Source organism: Delphinapterus leucas, chromosome 12, assembly GCF_059928025.1.
Source record: "Delphinapterus leucas isolate spDelLeu-1000000601 "Yukka" chromosome 12, BTC_Dleu_Yukka2, whole genome shotgun sequence".
NCBI classification, from domain to species: domain Eukaryota; kingdom Metazoa; phylum Chordata; class Mammalia; order Artiodactyla; family Monodontidae; genus Delphinapterus; species Delphinapterus leucas.
Genome location: NC_143140.1, coordinates 66,302,776 through 66,321,965, shown reverse-complemented (window position 1 = coordinate 66,321,965; position 19,190 = coordinate 66,302,776). Strand labels below are relative to the sequence as shown.

The 19,190-nt window shown below is 39.0% G+C and overlaps 1 protein-coding gene across 1 annotated transcript in view; it reads left to right on the top strand.

Moving 5' to 3' along the window:
* MOXD1 (monooxygenase DBH like 1) overlaps positions 1-19,190 on the top strand; it is an 81,580-nt gene that overhangs the window by 46,757 nt on the left and 15,633 nt on the right. Inside the window, exons 5-9 of the mRNA XM_022556764.3 lie at positions 12,911-13,090; positions 13,731-13,833; positions 15,297-15,463; positions 16,563-16,754; positions 18,288-18,347. Coding sequence (XP_022412472.1) covers positions 12,911-13,090; positions 13,731-13,833; positions 15,297-15,463; positions 16,563-16,754; positions 18,288-18,347 — 702 coding nt within the window. The remainder of the gene's footprint in view (positions 1-12,910; positions 13,091-13,730; positions 13,834-15,296; positions 15,464-16,562; positions 16,755-18,287; positions 18,348-19,190) is intronic.

Genomic DNA, 19,190 nt, shown 5'->3' with positions numbered 1-19,190 from the left:
ATGTTGAGCTATGTTCCTATCAGATATCCCCCATTTCTGCAGTTTTTATCCTTCATAAAACATGTTGGTCCACGTGTGTCTCTCTACCCTGCATAGGATTGGCAAAAATCCAGTTATACTCATACCTTTGATATATGTATCGCTGCCTTGAATAGCATGCACTGGCTAATAGCACTGTTGGATAAGTTCTCTGAACCATTTTTCTGCAGTATGAAACAGCAAATCATGTCTATTTTATATAAACAATATGTACTTTTGATTCCATGAATTGCCAGAATCTAAATGCAAGTTTACCTAAAACTTCAATTCATTGTTTAAAAACAGCTCACACTTACAAGTAAGTTAGAAATTGCATGTCAGAGAATAACTAGCAATAACTAGTCTTGATGTTCTGTTTTCTTAATTAAAGCACAGAAATAATAAAGACTTCGAAGAAGTCTGCTCCATGTAATGAATTGTCAACAAGTGGTAAGACAATGAGTTGCTACTCCAAGTAGGGAGAAAAAAACTCATGTATGAAATTATTGCATCCAATAAGGAAAAAATGATAGATGTGCTAAGTTATACAGAATTGAGTAGAGTTTTCAACCTCTTACTATGAATTATTATGTGCTAGACACATTTTCTTTTACTTTTTTTTTTTATAACATCTTTATTGGGGTATAATTGCTTTACAATGGTGTGTTAGTTTCTGCTTTATAACAAAGTGAATCAGTTATACATATACATACGTTCCCATATCTCTTCCCTCTTGCATCTTCTTTTACTTTTATAATGGATTAAAAGTTGGTTTGTATTTATATTTTATAAATAAGAGGACTGAGTTTCAGTAAGTTTAAGTAATTTGCCTCAGGTCACACAGCTGGTAAGCGCCATACATTGACTTCTTTTTTTTTTTTTTTAACATCTTTATTGGAGTATAATTGCTTTACAATGGTGTGTTAGTTTCTGCTTTATAACAAAATGAATCAGTTATACATATACATATGTTCCCATATCTCTTCCCTCTTGCGTGTCCCTCCCTCCCACCCTCCTTATCCCACCCCTCTAGGTGATCACAAACCACCTAGCTGATCTCCCTGTGCTATGCGGCTGCTTCCCACTAGCTATCTATTTTACGTTTGGTAGTGTATATATGTCCATGCCACTCTGTCACTTTGTCACAGCTTACCCTTCCCCCTCCCCATATCCTTAAGTCCGTGCTCTAGTAGGTCTGTGTCTTTATTCCCGTCTTACCCCTAGGTGCTTCATGACCTTTTTTTTTTTTCTTAGATTCCATCTATATGGGTTAGCATACGGTATTTGTTTTTCTCTTTCTGACTTACTTCACTCTGTATGACAAACTCTAGGTCCATCCACCTCACTGCAAATAACTCAATTTTGTTTCTTTTATGGCTGAGTAATATTCCATTGTATATATGTGCCACATCTTCTTTATCCATGCATCTGTTGATGGACACTTAGGTTGCTTCCATGTCCTGGCTATTGTAAATAGAGCTGCAGTGACCATTTTGGTACATGACTCTTTTTGAATTATGGTTTTCTCAGGGTATATGCCCAGTAGTGGGATTGCTGGGTCGTATGGTAGTTCTCTTTGTAGTTTTTTAAGGAAGCTCCATACTGTTCTCCATAGTGGCTGTATCAATATACATTCCCACCAACAGTGCAAGAGTGTTCCCTTTTCTCCACACCCTCTCCAGCATTTATTGTTTCTAGACATTGGCTTCTAAACCAAGTCTTTGGCTTCAAGCTACCACAGAGTATTGCCTCCCCAAAGAAGTTCAGAGAAACAAGGCAAATGTGAGCCAAAATAATCAGAGAAGGAATCCAGGGAAAACAAAAGCTGGGCTTTCAAGAATGAGTAAGATTTTAGCAAGCAAAGTTGAGTAAGGGGAATGTATTGGGTGGAGAAAACAGTGCTAATGAAATCATGGAGGTAAGAACGAACATGACGCATAAAGAGAAGTGATTCTTATGGATGGAAATTCATGCATATAGGGCTCTGTAACTAACACGCAGCCAATGACAGAGCACCCCGGATGTCAGAAAAAGAAGTGTGGACTTGATCAGCTACCAGATGGGTGGTATGGAGCCATTGAATATTATTCAGATTTACAATGTGAAAAGTGGTAATCTGTGAAGATGGTTTGGCTGGGATATGGAGTGTGGTCCAGAAAGCAAGCTCCTAGACATTTAAGAAGATAAGTATGTGGCTATTGGTATAATTCAGGTAGGATGTGTAGGAGGTGTAGAGTAGGATGAATGCTGTGACTGGAAAGTAGCTTGAAGGATATTTTGAAGATGAGAAATATGAAATAGGATGAGCCATATTGCTTTGGCATATTCTAAATATTCAGTGTTCTCATGAAAAAAAATTGGCTTTCAAATATGTTATAGAACCAGAGACGCAGCCATTAGCTAATATTTGGGGAACTCTTTTTTTTTTTTTCAGAAGTCTTAATTAACAAAGCTTCTAACTTTATCCAGATTTGGATGCTCATCTCAGTTTGCATTGTTTGTCTAAAGAGAGGGAAGAAACAAATGAAGGGTAACTGAAGAAAATAATTGTCATTGATAATTACTGTCAGCGTCAAACCCATTTTTATTTCAACTGAGCATTGCTTGCATTTATTTCAGGCAAATCTCTTAGTCTGGTGGTTTGTGATGTTTCAAGAGCTGCAGCTTCATTTTGAGTTTGGCCTTTACCATTGTGTTGTCTTCATGCTTAGGCTGTTTTCCCTCATGGTAGGGAAATGGCAGCCTCAATTCCTGATGTAACACTTTCTCTTTCACATCTTGGGGAAGGGAGAGGACAGCTCTTCTGTCAGCCACCATGGAAAAGTCCCTGTGATTTGACCAATTTAAGTTCATGTCAAGGATGGGATCACATAAATGGGTTTAGGCCATTCAGGGGAAGTAGGAATCATTCTTAGCCCAATGGTGTAGTTAAGCAGTTCAGGATTCTGATAGGAAAATCAGTGCTGGAAGGCAACCAAAAATGATCATTCTCTGGCCTTTGCTTCTCTACCGTTCTAGAATATGAGCCATATGACTGTCAGATTCATGTACGATGCATCTTTGTTTCCCCCCTTGGCACCTAACAAAGAGCAAACAGTAGAGTAGATATAGGTGTGTGTGTGGGGGGGGGTTGTTGTTTTTTTGTTGTTTTTTAGTTGATTAGTTGAGTGCATGAATGGAGGGCATTTAAGAGAAAAGATTTTCAGAGCAAAATGATAAGGAACATTTATATTCAAAATTATACATCAACACACATAAGTGTCAATGTAGCTAAGTTTCTTTTGGAGAAAGGAGGGTGGTTGTAATTCAGAAAAAGATCTCTGTCAAGAAAATACGGCTCAGTCTTATGTCTACAAATTTGAAACTCAAATCCTAAATAAATTGACAAGGCACACATAAATTTGTATTTCATATGATGACATATTTTGCAATAAAACATTTGACCATGGTGATATTTTTTTGATTGAATATTTATAACATAAAGCCTTAAAATTTGATTTTGAAATACTGGCGTTTGTGAATAAATTATTTACATAGTTTTGTTTGTTATCTGTGTGGGCACAGTGTTAAAAATGTATTTAAAAACCCAGAACCCAATTTATAATAATACATCACTTTTTGAGCACCTACAAGGTGTCTGTTGCTTTATATGTACCAGCCATTTGATTCTCAAATAATCTTGTGAGTAACTCTCATTATCACTGACTTTCTGATAAAGAAACTGAGATAGAGAAACAGAGCAACGAGGAAACAGAGATAGAAAGTCACGTAATTATCAATTCCTTTTTTTGTGGTGGGAATAATTAAAATCTAGTCTTTAACAAGTTTGATGCAATTATATTACAGTGTATAAATGTATCAAATCAGCATGTTGTACACCTTAAATTTACACAATGTTATATGCCAAATATATTTCAAGGAAAATAAATAAATATGAAAGTAATGGAGCAAGATTCAAACCCAAGAAAATGTGGTCCAAAAATGCTCTTACATTATGCTACTTGCTTTAGGTTGAGTTCCCAGATTCAGTCCTTTAAGACAAGGTTTTATGTACAAGGATTGATTAAGGAAGTACCAGGAGAAAACAGTAGGGGGCAGAGTAAGACTAGGGAAAGGGAAGAAGCCAAGCAAGTGTGTGACTGCCTTGTAGTTCCAGGTTTAATTTAATCCCATTGTCTTAGCCCGTTTGGTCTCCTCTAACAGAATACCATAGACTAGGTGGCTTCTAAACAACAGAAATTTATTTCTCACAGTTCTGGAGGCTGGGAAGGCAGAGATCAAGGTGCTGGCAGCTTTGCTATCTGATGAGAACCTTTTCCTCAGAGATAGCTGTCTTTTCACTGTGACCTCACATGGAAGAAGGGGCAAGGGAGCTCTCTGGGGTCTCTTATAAGGGCACTAATTCCATTCATGAGGATCTGTCCTCATGACCTGATCACCTCCCAAAGGTCTCACATGTAATACCATCAGCTTGGGGGTTAGGATTTTAATATATCCATTTGGGGGGGCAGGGACACCAATATTCAGTCCATAGCACCCATGAAGAATATAAAGTATGTTTAGAGTTGTCCTATTTAACACAAGATTACCAGGCATTCATATTCTCTTACCTTTCGCCTTCCCTAGAGGAATGTACATTTTCTGGTATTTCTTGCTGTTTGCAAAGTGAATCCAGAATCATGCCTCTGGTGCCTAGAAATTAGGCACCAGAACCTGGGTGATGGGTACACAGTAAAGGCTACAGGGAACTGAAGTGATCTTGGTGGAGTAGACGCTGCCCCATCTACTACCCTGCCAGTAAAGAAGCCAGTACATCAGTGTGGTGGTTAGGAACACGGACTCCCAGTCCAGGCTGCCGGAGGTCAAACCAGGGCTCTGACACTTGGGCAAGTTTCTTAACTTATATGTGTTTTACTTTCCATTTCTATAAAATGTGTGAAAATTCTATTACCTAAGCTCATCAGGTTGTTTTGAGGATTAATGAATGTAATATTTATGTTTATATGTCTAGTCTGTATATAAACTAGAGCCTTAGAGCCTGATGGAAAGTAAGAACTAGTGTGATGGGACTTGCTCAAGGTCATGTCGCACAGCCGGTTAGTGGCACAGCAGGAAGTGACCTTGGTCTCCAAACCTCCAGGTCATTCCACTACTCCTTGCTGGCCATATAGGTGTTAATTTAAATTTTCTTAGAGTAGGTAGGTGATCTCTAGCTTATTAAATATCTCAGTTAACCAAAAATTAATATATAAATATAGGGCCAGAAGCTATCTTAGAGTTCATGAATAGTCTATTAAAAATTCAAAAAACAATACATACACTGAGCATGCTGTGTTATGAACTTTCTTAAAGGTAATTTTCTGTTTTATTTTGGTTTTTTTTTAATATGCTTGAAGTGTTTGGCAAAAGTACCTCATTAATTCACATGCAGAAATTAATGACTGTAAATCATAATGTTTTACCTTTCTCAAGGGTATGTGCATGTTCACCAAGTAAAACAGCCTTAGTACTAAGTGCCTATGTGGAATTTCAGAAATCAATAAGCAAGGGAGAGAGACATTTATGTGTGTTAGAGGGGGTGATTTTTTCCCCCATATTGCCTATTAAGGGTATTTTATTGAAGTAATTTTGTTATTAACTTACCCAGATCCAATTAAGAATAATAATTAAGATAAAAGAGTAAAGCAAAAGCAAAGCAGTTTTATATGGCAAGTTTCCTAAGAGAAAAAAAGATATTTTCGGATAGCACATACATAAATGCACACACATATTGACAAGTTGATGATATATAGTTGTGTGATTTTTAATCAGGGCTCTTGGTTGCAAGTAACAGAAACCCAACTTGAACTATCTTAGGAAATAGAAAGGAATGTACTGATTCATGAAATAAGAGGAAAGGTTGAATAAATAAGCCACAGAATGGCAGAGATGCAGCTGGTTTCAGGAACAGCTTAAGTTAGGTATTCAAAGACTGTCTTGGCTTTGGCACTTTTCTGTGTGCTGACTTTATTGTATCTCACCACATGTTGGCTTCTTCCACAATCTCCACCTTCTAGAAGGCAGTGGTTTCTTTTTCATAGTTTGAAAATCCCCAGAAAGGATTGATGCATTGGGCACCCATCCCTGAACTGGTCAATTGTGGCTGCACGGGCATGGTCATGCATGAAGATGGTAGTTCCTAGGAGAATTCAGGATTGCAGTACGGAGTGAATTATTTCCCAGAGATCTCCTTTCCCTCAGTTTTTCCCTTTTCTTCATTTCTTTTAGTCATCGCCATCTGATTTGAACATGATTTCCTGGGCTTTAGCTGCCAAGTCCATTCAAGCTGTGACCTCTTGATGCCATATCAATAAGTCAGGTTTTGCTTTGAACCCTGAACTTTTTCAGAGTGGATTACCTGTGGGACAGTGATATCATTCTCTTGCTCAATTTGGTTGCCTCTTAAAAGTCAGACATATTGTTATTCTCCAGGAGTTCTCCCCATCAGGGATGGAGATAAAGAGGGAGAAAGGGAGAGAGGGAAGCAAATAGTCACATGACCGTATAATCATCTATCTATACTACTAGTTCTGGCTGAAATGTTCTCATAGGCTGCATCACTTTACGAGCCAGGTGCCCTTTGGATAACCTTTGTCAGAGCTGGTTTACCTGCTATTACATGGACAGCAACCTGTGCTTCGGGTGCGTATGTAAAGAGGGATGCCAGGAACAAGGACGGGCAGGAAGAAAAGTGGTGATGGGGATTTACAAAATTTCCAGCTCATTACAGATTCCACCCATCACCTCTTTCCTTTTGTTTTAATTTTTCATTTATTAGACTGCAAGTTGGTTTTGGAGAGCTATGTTCCACTCATGTTCCAGCAAGTCACATCTTAAATGGGTAGACTTGGAAGAATAAGTGTAGGAAAATTGTTCATAAGAGCTCTAATCACCTCCTGTTTTTCTCACTGAGCTCAGTATACTTAGACCAGTCAAGAAGGGCATTTTATCCCCCTCTTTTTTACCCGCCAAAAATAAAAACAAAAGCAAGATAACACATATATTTAGCTATAGATAGTGAATCTTATTTGTTTTTACTTTTTACACTTTTTATTTTGAAATATCAGACTTACAAAAAGAGTTGTAAAAATAGTAGAGTTCCCTAAATGCTAGCATCTTACATTTACTTAGTTTGACTATCAAAACCAGGAAATTACCCTTGATACAATATTATTGACTAATCTACAGATCTGTTCAAATAAGAGGAAACAATGTACATTTGTGATAAGTTCACATCACAAACAAATGCAGAGACAACCATGGCCTGGGTACAGGTGTAAAAATCTGAGAATTGTTAGTTTTTTATTTTAAAAAATTGAGATTGGGGGCTGTATTAGATTCCTAGAGCTTCCATAATAAATGACCACAAGCTGGGTAACTTGAAACAGCAGAAATTGATTCTCTCAGAGCTCTGGCAGCCGGAAGTCCAAAATCAAGGTGTTGACCGGGCCATGCTTTCTCAGAAGGCTCTAAGGGAGAAACCTTCCTTGGCCCTTCCAGCTTCTGCTGCCTTTTGGGGTTACTTGGCTTGTGGCAACTTGACTTCAGTCTCTGCCTCTGTCTTCACGTGGCCATCTCCGTGTGTGTGTGTGTGTGTGTGTGTGTGTGTGTGTGTGTGTGTGTCTGAGTCTGAATCTCCTTCTCCTCTCTCTTCTATTAAGACACTAGTCATTGGATTTAGGACCCATCCTAAGCCAGTAGAAACTCATCTTAACTAATTACATCTGCAAAGACCCTATTTCCAAACAAGGTTACATTCTGAGGTTCCAGGTGGACATGAATTTTGGAGGAACATTGCTCAACCCAGTGTAGGGGAATTAAGCAAAAAATAGGTTTCTTTCTGCAAGTGTTAGTACTAAGGTAATTGATATTTGAAAGTTGAGAAAACATGGTTACTTACTTTCAGGCTACCTTTTTTTTTAAATAAATATATTTTATTTATTTATTTTGGCTGTGTTGGGTCTTCGTTGCTGTGCGCGGGCTCTCTCTAGTTGTGGCGAGCAGGGGCTACTCTTCGTTGTGGTGTGTGGGCTTCTCATTGCAGTGGTTTCTCTCGTTGCGGAGCACGGGCTCTAGGCACGTGGGCTTCAGAAGTTGTGGCATGTGGGCTCCAGTAGTTGTGGCACGTGGGCTCAGTAGTTGTGGCTCGCGGGCTCTACAGCGCAGGCTCGGTAGTTGTGGCGCACAGGCTTTGTTTCTCCTTGGCATCAGGTTACCTTTTAAAGGTAGCACTCACTGGACTTGTTGATCGACTGCATCTCTGGGAGATGGTGAGGGAAGTGGGATGCAGCATAAGTCACTGGAGTTGAGATGGTCAGGAAGTTAGGAGGCATTGCATTTGATGACTCAGCCTCCTTAATGTTGGCTTCATGAAAAAGGGAGTAGTCACTTCATTTCCATTCAATAAGTAGTTATTAAGTAGCCTGGGTGTTGCAGGGACTTTGCTTTGACCTGACTAAAGAGGTCAAGAAAAGATGGGGTCATGAGAAACAGTATAAATATCTGGGGCTTTTCAATGTCTAGGTCATTTTACCATCGATGTTAATTTTCATCTTTGTCTTGCCTATGCTTAGCAGCTTTTATTTCTTCTTCTTCTTCTTCTTCTCTTTTTTACTGCTAAGTCCTCTCAAGAGTATCCCAAAGTTCCAGTTTCTTGAACTAACTGAAGGGGTTGTTTTACCTGCTAAAATCCTTCAGGTTGAAGACTTCCCTCTCTTTTTCATCTGCGTTTTTGCTCTCCGGCTGTGTTTTAGTTTGCACCCATGCTAACAGATAACCCGCGGCTGCCAGGCCATCCTTCCCTGGCTTCTGTTGCATACGAAGGTGGGCGTACCGGCCTACCATCTGCTCTAGGTCTGTAAATTCCAGCTATGTGCAAGAACACAGTGATCAATCACACAGTTTAATATGTCACGAGGTGGGTGTCATTGCCACCCACTTCCATAGGCACTTTTAAAAGATATTTCTTTTTATTTATTTCTTCTGCAGGCATATAGCCAACTAAAAGCAAAATTCAATTAAATGTTCATTACAGTCTCAGGAATGCCAGTTTATTTATATTTGTGTACTTTATCTTGCCATGACCTTCTGTGACAATTTCTATCATTGTAATACTTTTCTGGATAGAGGCCACTTTTGGCATTCCCATTTTGATTGTGATAATAATGTGACACCTATGAAGTAGTAATCAAAATAGGAAATCCTTTGTAAGTGCTGCCCCTTATAGCACTGATAGACAAATTTGCCTTATTTGTCTCGGAAATATTTAAATACAAAAGTATAGCGCTCCACCGTTGTTTCAAACAAGGCAGTGATGCAAAAGGAAAATTCTTTCCTGTGGACTGTTACCAAGAGCACAAGAAAGAGTAGTGTTGAGTGCTTGCATTCAGCCGACAAGCAGTGTGAGTCATGGACCCCTTGTGCACCTCACTCTCCTTCCTCAGATGTACTCGCTGATCTCTGCCTCAGCCTTACTTGGGAGGAGAGAAGGATATCACAGCAGGGGATAAAACTCGAGTGCCAGGACTGCTTCCGATGTTTGTGGAACTGGTTGCGGCAGCAGAAGATAACGTGCAGCCGTCATTTGGTGATTGGCAGCCATGCACTGGCGTCACTAGGCTCTTAAGCGTGACAGGAAGCTTTGTGGGAAATTCTCTCCTGTGCTGGGCACCATAAGCCAATGGCCCCGTCCCGCTCTCATCAAGGAGCTCACATTCCCTGGAACTTGGACCCTGCACCGTCGGGTTATTCGCATCCATGGGGATATTCTTGGTGTCTCACTTAATTATCCCCCATGGTCAACTTAAAATTCTCTATCAAGAAATTCTCCTCTTTTCAGGAGTTTCATAACTCATATTTTTCCTCCCACGTCTGTGGCCTCTTCATTCAGTAGTTATCCTTACGTATCATTCTCAGGCTTCTTCTCTTTCTTTGTCTCTTTCGTCTCACAGTAGAAAAAAAATTCTGTTTTTCCAAGGGCTTCACTTCTTCCAAGGCTTCCTATATTTTCTTATGATCAGTACCTAGGTTTGCCTGCAGTAAGTTTCCTTCTTGTTTTATGAGTGTATTTTTCTTAGGAAATCCTCATTTTCTAGGCTGTACTATCCATTTGTAACCTGGGGCTTGGACTGCAATTTAATTCTCCTTAAAGCCTTCACTGAGTTTTGAGGAGAGACCTTGTTATTTGCTCTCCTTAGGAGAGAGCACAGTTAAAGGTCACAGTCTGTCTCCTCTCCCTAGAGGCTAAGGGTACTTGGACTGGGTGGCAAGGAGGGCAGGAGACTCCCCAGGCATGACGCTCCCTCCCAGTCCGGCACTGCTCCCCTGATGGCAGTATTGCATGGGGATTTTCATAGTGGCTCTGAAAGCACCTCCTGGCATTGACATCTGCCTGACAGCTGTCGGCAACTTGCCTTATGTGAAACCCTTCATCCGCCCGCTCACTGGGAGCAACCTCCAAGGTCATTGGTGCATCTCCAACGTATCTTCCTTCAACAACGTGTTGCAGCAGAAGAGTACTGACCTTGGGGTCAGACCAGCCTAGTTTCAAATCCCCATCCACCACTTCCTAGCCATGGTACTTTGAACTTGCTGCCTAAACTTCTGAGTCTTAGTTTTCTCACCTGTAAAATGGAGACAATAACATTTACCTTGTAGACTTGTTATAAATAGTAAATGAAATATGTGAAATGACTCAATAGTGGCTGGTAGTTAGTAGGTGCTAAATAAAAGACAGATGTTACTATTATTGTTCCTAGAATGCATTGTTAGCTTGGCAACTTGGTGTTGGCTTCAGCACTTCCTTTGTACATACAAAGGCACTTGTTCTTAAAGAATTTTTTTTTTAAGAAGTTTATTTGAAGCTCCTCTAAGACAGGCACCACCCAGCCTCACATACTCTGCCCCCACCCTCTCTTAGCGCCCTCTTGCTGTGCCATTATGAAGGCCTCTAGTTTATGTAGCTGCCTTGGCATCAGCCAACCCTCATTTGCCCTAAGGGCTCCTATCCAGGACCTACCTTGTAGAGCTCAGTACAACCTACAGGTTCTGCCTGAACTTAGAAGGCACATAGCAAAAATCTCACATGTGCCTGAATATTTTACTATGGACATATTATCAGTTTCCGGTCCCCCTTGGAGTACTGAGGTGCCCAGATAAGTACTCGCAAAAAAGCTCAAACTAAATGTGCAAACTACAATCTCGTAGAAATCCTGGGCTGTCCTTCTGTGTACTTGTTATATATTACGCAATCATGCTTGAACGATAACTGTCATTTTCAGGCAAAATAGAAAATAGTTTCTGTCTTCAGGGCACACGATCCTCTAGAGATGAGGCGAGTGCAAACACAACCATGTGCAGCGTCATTTTCTGTGAATGTGATGTTAAAAATGTACGTGTGGGTTAGGTGTGGCAGGACTCTGCAACACAAAGGGAAAGCTGGATTTAAAAACTTGAACCTCTGACTGCCCATTCAGATCTCTACTCACTGCCTACTGCTTCTCTCTTTGGCTGCTGAGATTTTCATATATATATATAAACATATATATATATAAACATATATAAAAACATATATATAAACATATATATACATATATATAAACATATATATGTATAAACATATATATATATATAAACATATATACATATATATATGTAAACACATATATATAAAGAAAACTAGAAAATCAAAATGGAGAGACTTAGGAGAAAGTAGCTGAAAACACTTCACCTTTATGACTGTCTAAAGCAAGTGTTTTAAAATGAATTTTTTGCATTTGAGTAGTTAGGGCTAAAAGCACAAATGTGGATGAGCTCTAAGACAGCTAAACTCTTGGAAATTTAGGAACACACCAGGCCTTCTTTGGCAGATGAACAGAAGGTTCAAAGAGCCCTGTGACTAATGGCAACACCTATAGCCCAGCTAAGCTAAGTACAGTGCTCGTCCACTTCCTCTGGATATAAGGCTCTTTGGGTTGTTAGGATGTGCTTTTAGCTCATTCTGGGTTCCTGGACAATGTTCTGAAGGGACTTAACAGAAGGGACAATGGAAGGAGCATAGTCACCTAAATCACGCTTTCAGGACCAACTTTACCACTCATTCTGTTTTCACCAGTTTTCTTCTTCTAATTTGAGCAGTGTCACAGGAGTGCATCGCTACAGTGACTTTTTCTCTCCTAAGTTCTAATGGTAAAATTCTTGTTAGAATTTGATTTTAATCACTAAAATAAAAATATCCTTTATTGAGCCCTCCTTTGTGCCTAGCACTATGCTCTGTACCATATAGATAGATGATAGATGATAGAAAGATAGATAGGTAGGTGATACATGATCTATTACTGCCAGTAGGGTTGGGTAAAGATAACATTTTGAGGTGGTAGAGAGGGAGACTGAAGGCGTTTATGCCCGTGTGATTTTTTTTTTCTATGTGAAAAAGAGAGACAGAGAGACAGAGACAGAGAGATGGAGAGAGAGACAGAGAGAGACAGAGAGTGCCAGGGCAAAGTAAAACCTGGAAGAGAGCAAGCAAGTTTTGAAACAGCTGCTATGCAGAATGTTAAGGGAAACAACAGTGAGTTAAAAAAGCAAACAACAGATTAGTAAAGTCCTAGGATTCTCGGAGGAGTAAGTGGTTATCGCATCTTTGCTGTTGCCATTGTCTTTGCCATCACTGTCAGCACCATCATCACCGTCACTGTCATCGTCTCCAGGACAAATTATGCTTCAGCCACATAACCATTACATAGATGAGAAAACTATTCCTTTGAAAAACTAATGATCATTTATGCTCATTTCATGCTTATCGTAGGGTGTTGTAGGGTGTTTTTATTCATTGCATTCACCTGTGCTTGCTTAGGTTAAGCCCGTGATACAGAGAGGCCACGAGAGTCTGGTCCATCACATCCTGCTCTATCAGTGCAGCAGCAACTTCAGCGACAGCGTCCTGGACCACGGCCACGAGTGCTACCACCCTAACATGCCCGATGCCTTCCTCACGTGCGAGACTGTCATTTTTGCGTGGGCCATTGGTGGAGAGGTGGGCCAATGATTACTGAGATGTAACGAAGTTAATTGATCATTTTTCCCCCTACGAGTCTAACACTTACATGTAAAACTCTATATACTTTTTTTTAATGTATTTATTTATTTTTGGCTGCGTTGGGTCTTCATTGCTGTGCGTGGGCTTTCTCTCGTTGCTGCGAGCAGGGGGCTACTCTTCATTGCGGTGCACGGGCTTTCTCATTGTGGTGGCTTCTCTTGTCGCGGAGCATGGGCTCTAAGTGTCCGGGCTTCATTAGTTGTGGCACGTGGGCTCAGTAGTTGTGGCTCACGGGCTCTAGAGCACAGGCTTAGTAGTTGTAGTGCACGGGCTTAGTTGCTCCGTGGCATGTGGGATCTTCCTGGACCAGGGCTCGAACCCGTGTCCACTGCATTAGCAGGTGGATTCTTAACCACTGCGCCACCAGGGAGGCCCTATATAGTATTTTTGATATGAGGGTGGTTTATTTTTCTTTCCATAGGAAGTAATTCTTTCCTTAAGCCATTTTATTTGATCAACTATAGATTAATGGAGTTGAAAAATATTGAAATATCGTTGAGAATGGCTGGCTTTTGGGTGGAACAGAGCTCTGAGGGACATTCACAGGACAGTATGTCATGGAATTTTGCTTGTTTAGGGTTTTTCCTATCCACCTCATGTTGGATTATCCCTCGGTACTCCATTAGACCCTCATTATGTGCTCCTGGAAGTCCATTATGACAATCCAACATATAAGGAAGGTGAGTGTATTCTTTATACATTCTACCTATGATTTTAAAAGTTTTGTAACTTTTTATTTTAACAGAGTTAAACAGACTTAAAATAAAATAGCATCCAGTGGTAGAAAGAATTAACCTATACATTTGTCATCCAATTAGGATACTTTTATTAGAATGAAAAAGGGCACTATTAGTAGTTACACTGGGACAACAGTCATTAACCAGCGATGAACCAGGCAAATGGGCGCATGTGATCACTAATTTTAAAAAGCAATTTGCATATTACTTACCAGGAAGTAGAATAATAGACTTTTCCCTTTATGATGTAAATTAGTCCCAAATACATGGTGCTTACAAAATATTTTCTTTCTAAAAGCATATATAAAAAACTATCCTACATCACACTAGAAAATATTAAGCATTTTGTTGTGTGATAGGCAAACCATAAATATACTCAAAAATATTTATGCAGTGACACTGTGTAATATGATGTTGAAATGAAGAGAGGCATTTACACCTGAATTTACTATGTAATATTCCAAAGCCAAAAAATTGAAGGATTTAATAGGAAATTATCAACAGAAGAAACTTAAAGTTATTATTTTACACTGATTCGTGCAATTTTTCAGCAAATACTGAGCACCAGTGATGTGCTGGATCTGTGTTTAACAACATAATGTCCCCACCCTCATGGACATTATAGTATAGGGGAAAAGAGAAACAATAAAATAATCACAACAATTAATACAAAATTATATATATGTTAATTGATCCAAAGGTCAGTTCAGTAGTCACAGGTAGGTAAGTCACCACTGCAGAGAAGAAGCAATTAATTTTATAGTGGAACGGATTTATAATTGTTGGGGCTCATACTGTCCGTCCTTATGATAACTTATGTCACAGAAAGAGATGTGCCTTATTCATCTTTCCTCCCCACTGTGCCTGTTGTTGTGCTGTTCACATGATAGATTCTTAATAACTGTTTGTTGATCGAATGACTGATGAATTATTAAAAGACTGGTAATAACTATAAAGAAAGTTAACCATTAGTACTTTTCTTCATCACCAGGTGGTTTCTAGACCAAGGGGTTTTCACCTCTATGTAAATGTTACTGAACTTCACCTCAAAACAATATAAAATGAAACTCCTGTTGAGTTATTCTATATTCTAATGAATGACTTTAGAATTTTTGTTCTGTCTTCATGTTAGGTAATTGTGGAATATATCAGCTAGTCAACACAAATGTGTCTCCTATGGTATGCTGTGTAAGTCAAGAATGGTTGCAGACCATATGGCGACTCGTCTTTTAATACCTCTTTGTGAAGCTGAATGTTGCCATCCATTAATCTTTGCTTGTACTCCTTTCCCTTGTGAGATTTTTAAGAAAAGCCAATGAACCCATTTCAACTGAATCTGGAAAACTTTTTCTTTTTTAAGAACTTAAACTCACTTTTAATTATTCTTGTTTAAATGCTCGTTCCAGGCTTATTAGATAATTCTGGATTGAGGTTATTTCACACGACAGATATAAGGAAATACGACGCTGGGGTGATTGAGGCTGGCCTCTGGGTAAGCCTCTTCCACACAATCCCTCCAGGCCTGCCTGATTTCCGGTCTGAGGGTCACTGCACCCTGGAGTGCCTGGAAGAGGTATGCTATGTCTGAGTTTATGAGCTGCTGTTTCCAGATTAATCTATGCTCTTAGAAACTATGTTTGGAAAATTCCAAGTTAGTTTATTTTTAATCTTTTTCTTGTTGTCATGCTGTAAAACAATTATTTACAATTTTAGCAAGACCTTTATTGCTTTTTTAAATCTTGAAGACTACAGGTGTAGAGTTCTTAAAGACAGGAATAATTTTCAGGGTGTTTTCCTTCCTTTCCCCTCCTTTGATTGTTTCATAGTGGATACTTCACTTTCTCTTTTACAATTTTGACCTTTGTTTGTGTAGTCCCCTTTTCCTTTCTCAACTTTATCTTTTATCCATATTTGTTTTTTCCATGATTCATTTTCATTTTTTTCTCATTTTCTCTGATTTATAGTTGCCTTCCCTTCTTTAACCAAAGAGCAAGAATAACTAATATAAAAATACATATTGGATAAGAGAAAACCATATATAAGTATTTCATAATGGCTGCTTCCACTTATAGTTCTTTTTTCTTGAATTAAAGTATTTCGACATGGTTAGTATTCCTTATGAATTATAGGACATTGTGGTTGTAGACAGTATGGCAGACTGGTGGAGTGGAAAGATTGTGCTCTTCTGAGTTATTTAAGCCATTTAGACCATGAATTAAATTGCCATGACATCAACCACTAGCTGTAGGACCATGAGCATTGCATTTAATTTCACTCTCCCAGTTCAGTTTTCTTATCTGGAAAAGTGGGAATAGATTCTCCTTTTAAGAGTTTCAATGTGCAAGCTACCAACATACTGGAATCTTTCTGCCAGGAGCTTTGACTGCTTTCTTACCTACTAAAAGAAGAAAGAAGAAAGATAATATTTAGAAGTGGTCCAGTTGGTCCTCAGCAAGCATTAGTTCCTTTTCTTTTCTCCCAGCCAGCATTGCTTCACAAAGATAACACTGCTAGGTATAAGTCAGGAAAAATCCAAATTCAAAATGTCTGGCAGCTCATGCATTCACTCAAATTGTGTAAGCGTTTCTTCTCAGTTGTCTCTACAAGTCTGTTTTAAGGTGAACTGTCTGAGCTTATTTGGGCTAATCAGGCCTCCCCTGTGTCCCCTGTAGGCTTTGGAAGTTGAAAAGCCAAGTGGCATCCACGTGTTTGCTGTTCTGCTCCACGCTCACCTGGCAGGCAGAGGCATCAGGCTGCGTCACTTTCGCAAAGGGGAAGAAATGAGATTACTCGCTTATGATGATGATTTTGACTTCAATTTCCAGGAGTTTCAGTACCTAAGGGAAGAACGAACAATCTTACCAGTACGATTGTTTTGTTCTTTTTCACTGAATGTCATCAAAGTCCTGAGACGTAGGTCTGCTGAGAATTAGCCGGGTTTCTACTGGTGAAATAACTCGCTCATCCACATCCTCAAAGCCACCCACGTGGCTGTCGCACAAGCCACATGGAATGTGTTGGCTCTGTTTTCCCAAACTGAAACTCATTTTTCTTACTATTCCCAGGGGCAACTCAAGTTGTTGATTTACAGAGCAAATAAAAACTTGGGTCTTGTGCTGTCAGCATCTTTTTTTTTAACTTGACTCCCCAGTTCACAGCCCTTCGGCTCGCAGTTCAGGTAACGGTAAGATCAGAAGTCTGCTTTCACCATAAGATAGTTTCTGGAAGTTTCATTTCAGTAAAAATGAATATAAGGTAATTCTTTCATTTGACAAAGATATGTGGACATAGCTAATTATTCTGTTGTGTGTAACCCAGCTTGCAACAGTACTTGGGGTTCTAGTGGAACGACACAGGAGAGAATTTTATGTTTTATAATAATGAAGAATTTAAAAAATTTTATGATGCTTCATTTTGTCAAATTTTTTGTTTAATGGCCATCAATAGTTATATAAATTCCTACCCTTATTCTCTTCTTAAAAGTCAGATACTTATACTAGTTATGAAGTGAGAGTAATAGCAATATCTTTTCTGCATGCAGAAATTCCCTGATACACCCTGAGAGTAGGAAGATGAAATTTGAGAAACAGTGATCTCAAGATTCTTAAGGACTACCCTCCATTGTATGGTGTTGTCTTGTCTTGGGACTCTCCAACCAGTTTTATTGGGTTATCTCAGAACTCCTTGTGACACATAACTGGTGTGCCATAAGTAGGGTATGAATATGTTGAGATACTGATCTCTGGGCTCTCTGAATATCTAGGCAGGGAGGACAAATCTGGGGGCCATTACCCAGAGCTCACTCCCTCTGATGAATAACCTGTCCACTCACCTGACTGGGGAGCCATAAAGAATTATATTCCTTATGTGCAGAACTGTTCAAAAGGTTGGAAAGTACGGGAAAAATAAATTACTAGTAATTTGCCTCATAAATCTGTTTTAAGAAAATGAATACCTAAGGACCTTTAAAGAAAATAATGTAAATGAGGAGATAATCACAGTAACTAGTATCTGTGGCTAACTTTTATGAAGTGTTTTATCTGTACTAAGAGCTAAATGTGTGATCTGTCATGTAATCTCCCAACAGCTGTGCAAGATAAGTGCTATTTTTATCATTATTTTTTAGATGAACAAATTGTGCCCAGTTGAGTCACTTCCTTACCTAGGTCATGCAGCTAGAACATGGTGGAGTCTGGCTTGAACAAAGAGAGTCTTATTTGTTTCTTTGTTTGCTTATTATACGAGCAAACCTAGAACTTAATATATCAAAGGTCTTATGAATCAAAGTACTTAATGCATGCATTCATATAGCAAATTAAACTGTTGGTCTACAAATGTATTAGATAAATAGAACAACATGAAATTCCAATCTGAAAGCTTCTACTTTTATGTTTTAGGGAGATCATCTAATTACTGAGTGTCGCTACAACACAAAAGATAGAGCCCGGATGACTTGGGTAAGAAGAATTTTATTATTATTAAAATTTATTTGTGGAGGAGGAGGAATAAACTTTGATCTTAGAAGAGAAATAAGTGAAAAGCATTCACATTTGGAAGCAAAATTCCTGAATGTCTTGAACATGAATCATCATAAAAGTGAAATCAGAGCTGTTTTAGCATTTTATCAGATTAACTAATGATACTTTGGTAATATTTGCAGTATAATTTAGTGACCCCTTCAGGAAAAGCTATCCTTAGTCTTTCAGTTTTTCCTCACCAAATATTATTATAGAGACCTGTGGTCACTAATGACCATGCGCGTGAGTCTGGACTTAGATGAATCGAGACTTCAAAAGGAAGAATAAATTCCATGACCTTAGCGCTTCTGACCCAAAGAGAAATCTGGTCCCAACAGATTTACTGGGGAGTTCTGCCACACATTCAAGAAATAAATCACTCACGCCTTCCTCGGTCTCTTCCAGGGAGCACAAAAAAAGGGGGAACACCTTCTACCAACTCATTTTAGGAAGTTAGCATAAGCTTAATACTGAAACTTGATATGGGCAATACGAGAAAGGTCCACAACATGCACCAGAGGGAAGTAACTTTGACAAAGTATCGACAAACCAAATCTAGCATTATATAAAACTGTAACGTTAGGACTGATTTGGGCTTAACTAAGGAATGTAAAATTGGTTCAAATTAGAAAATACACTAATGCCATTATACATTAAGAGATCGAAGGAAAAAGACTTATGATCACTTCAATAGGGGCAGAAAAAGCATTCATAAAATTTGTCAGTCATGGGGGGAATAAAGGACATTTAGCAAACTAGGAATAGGAGAGAATTACCTTAACC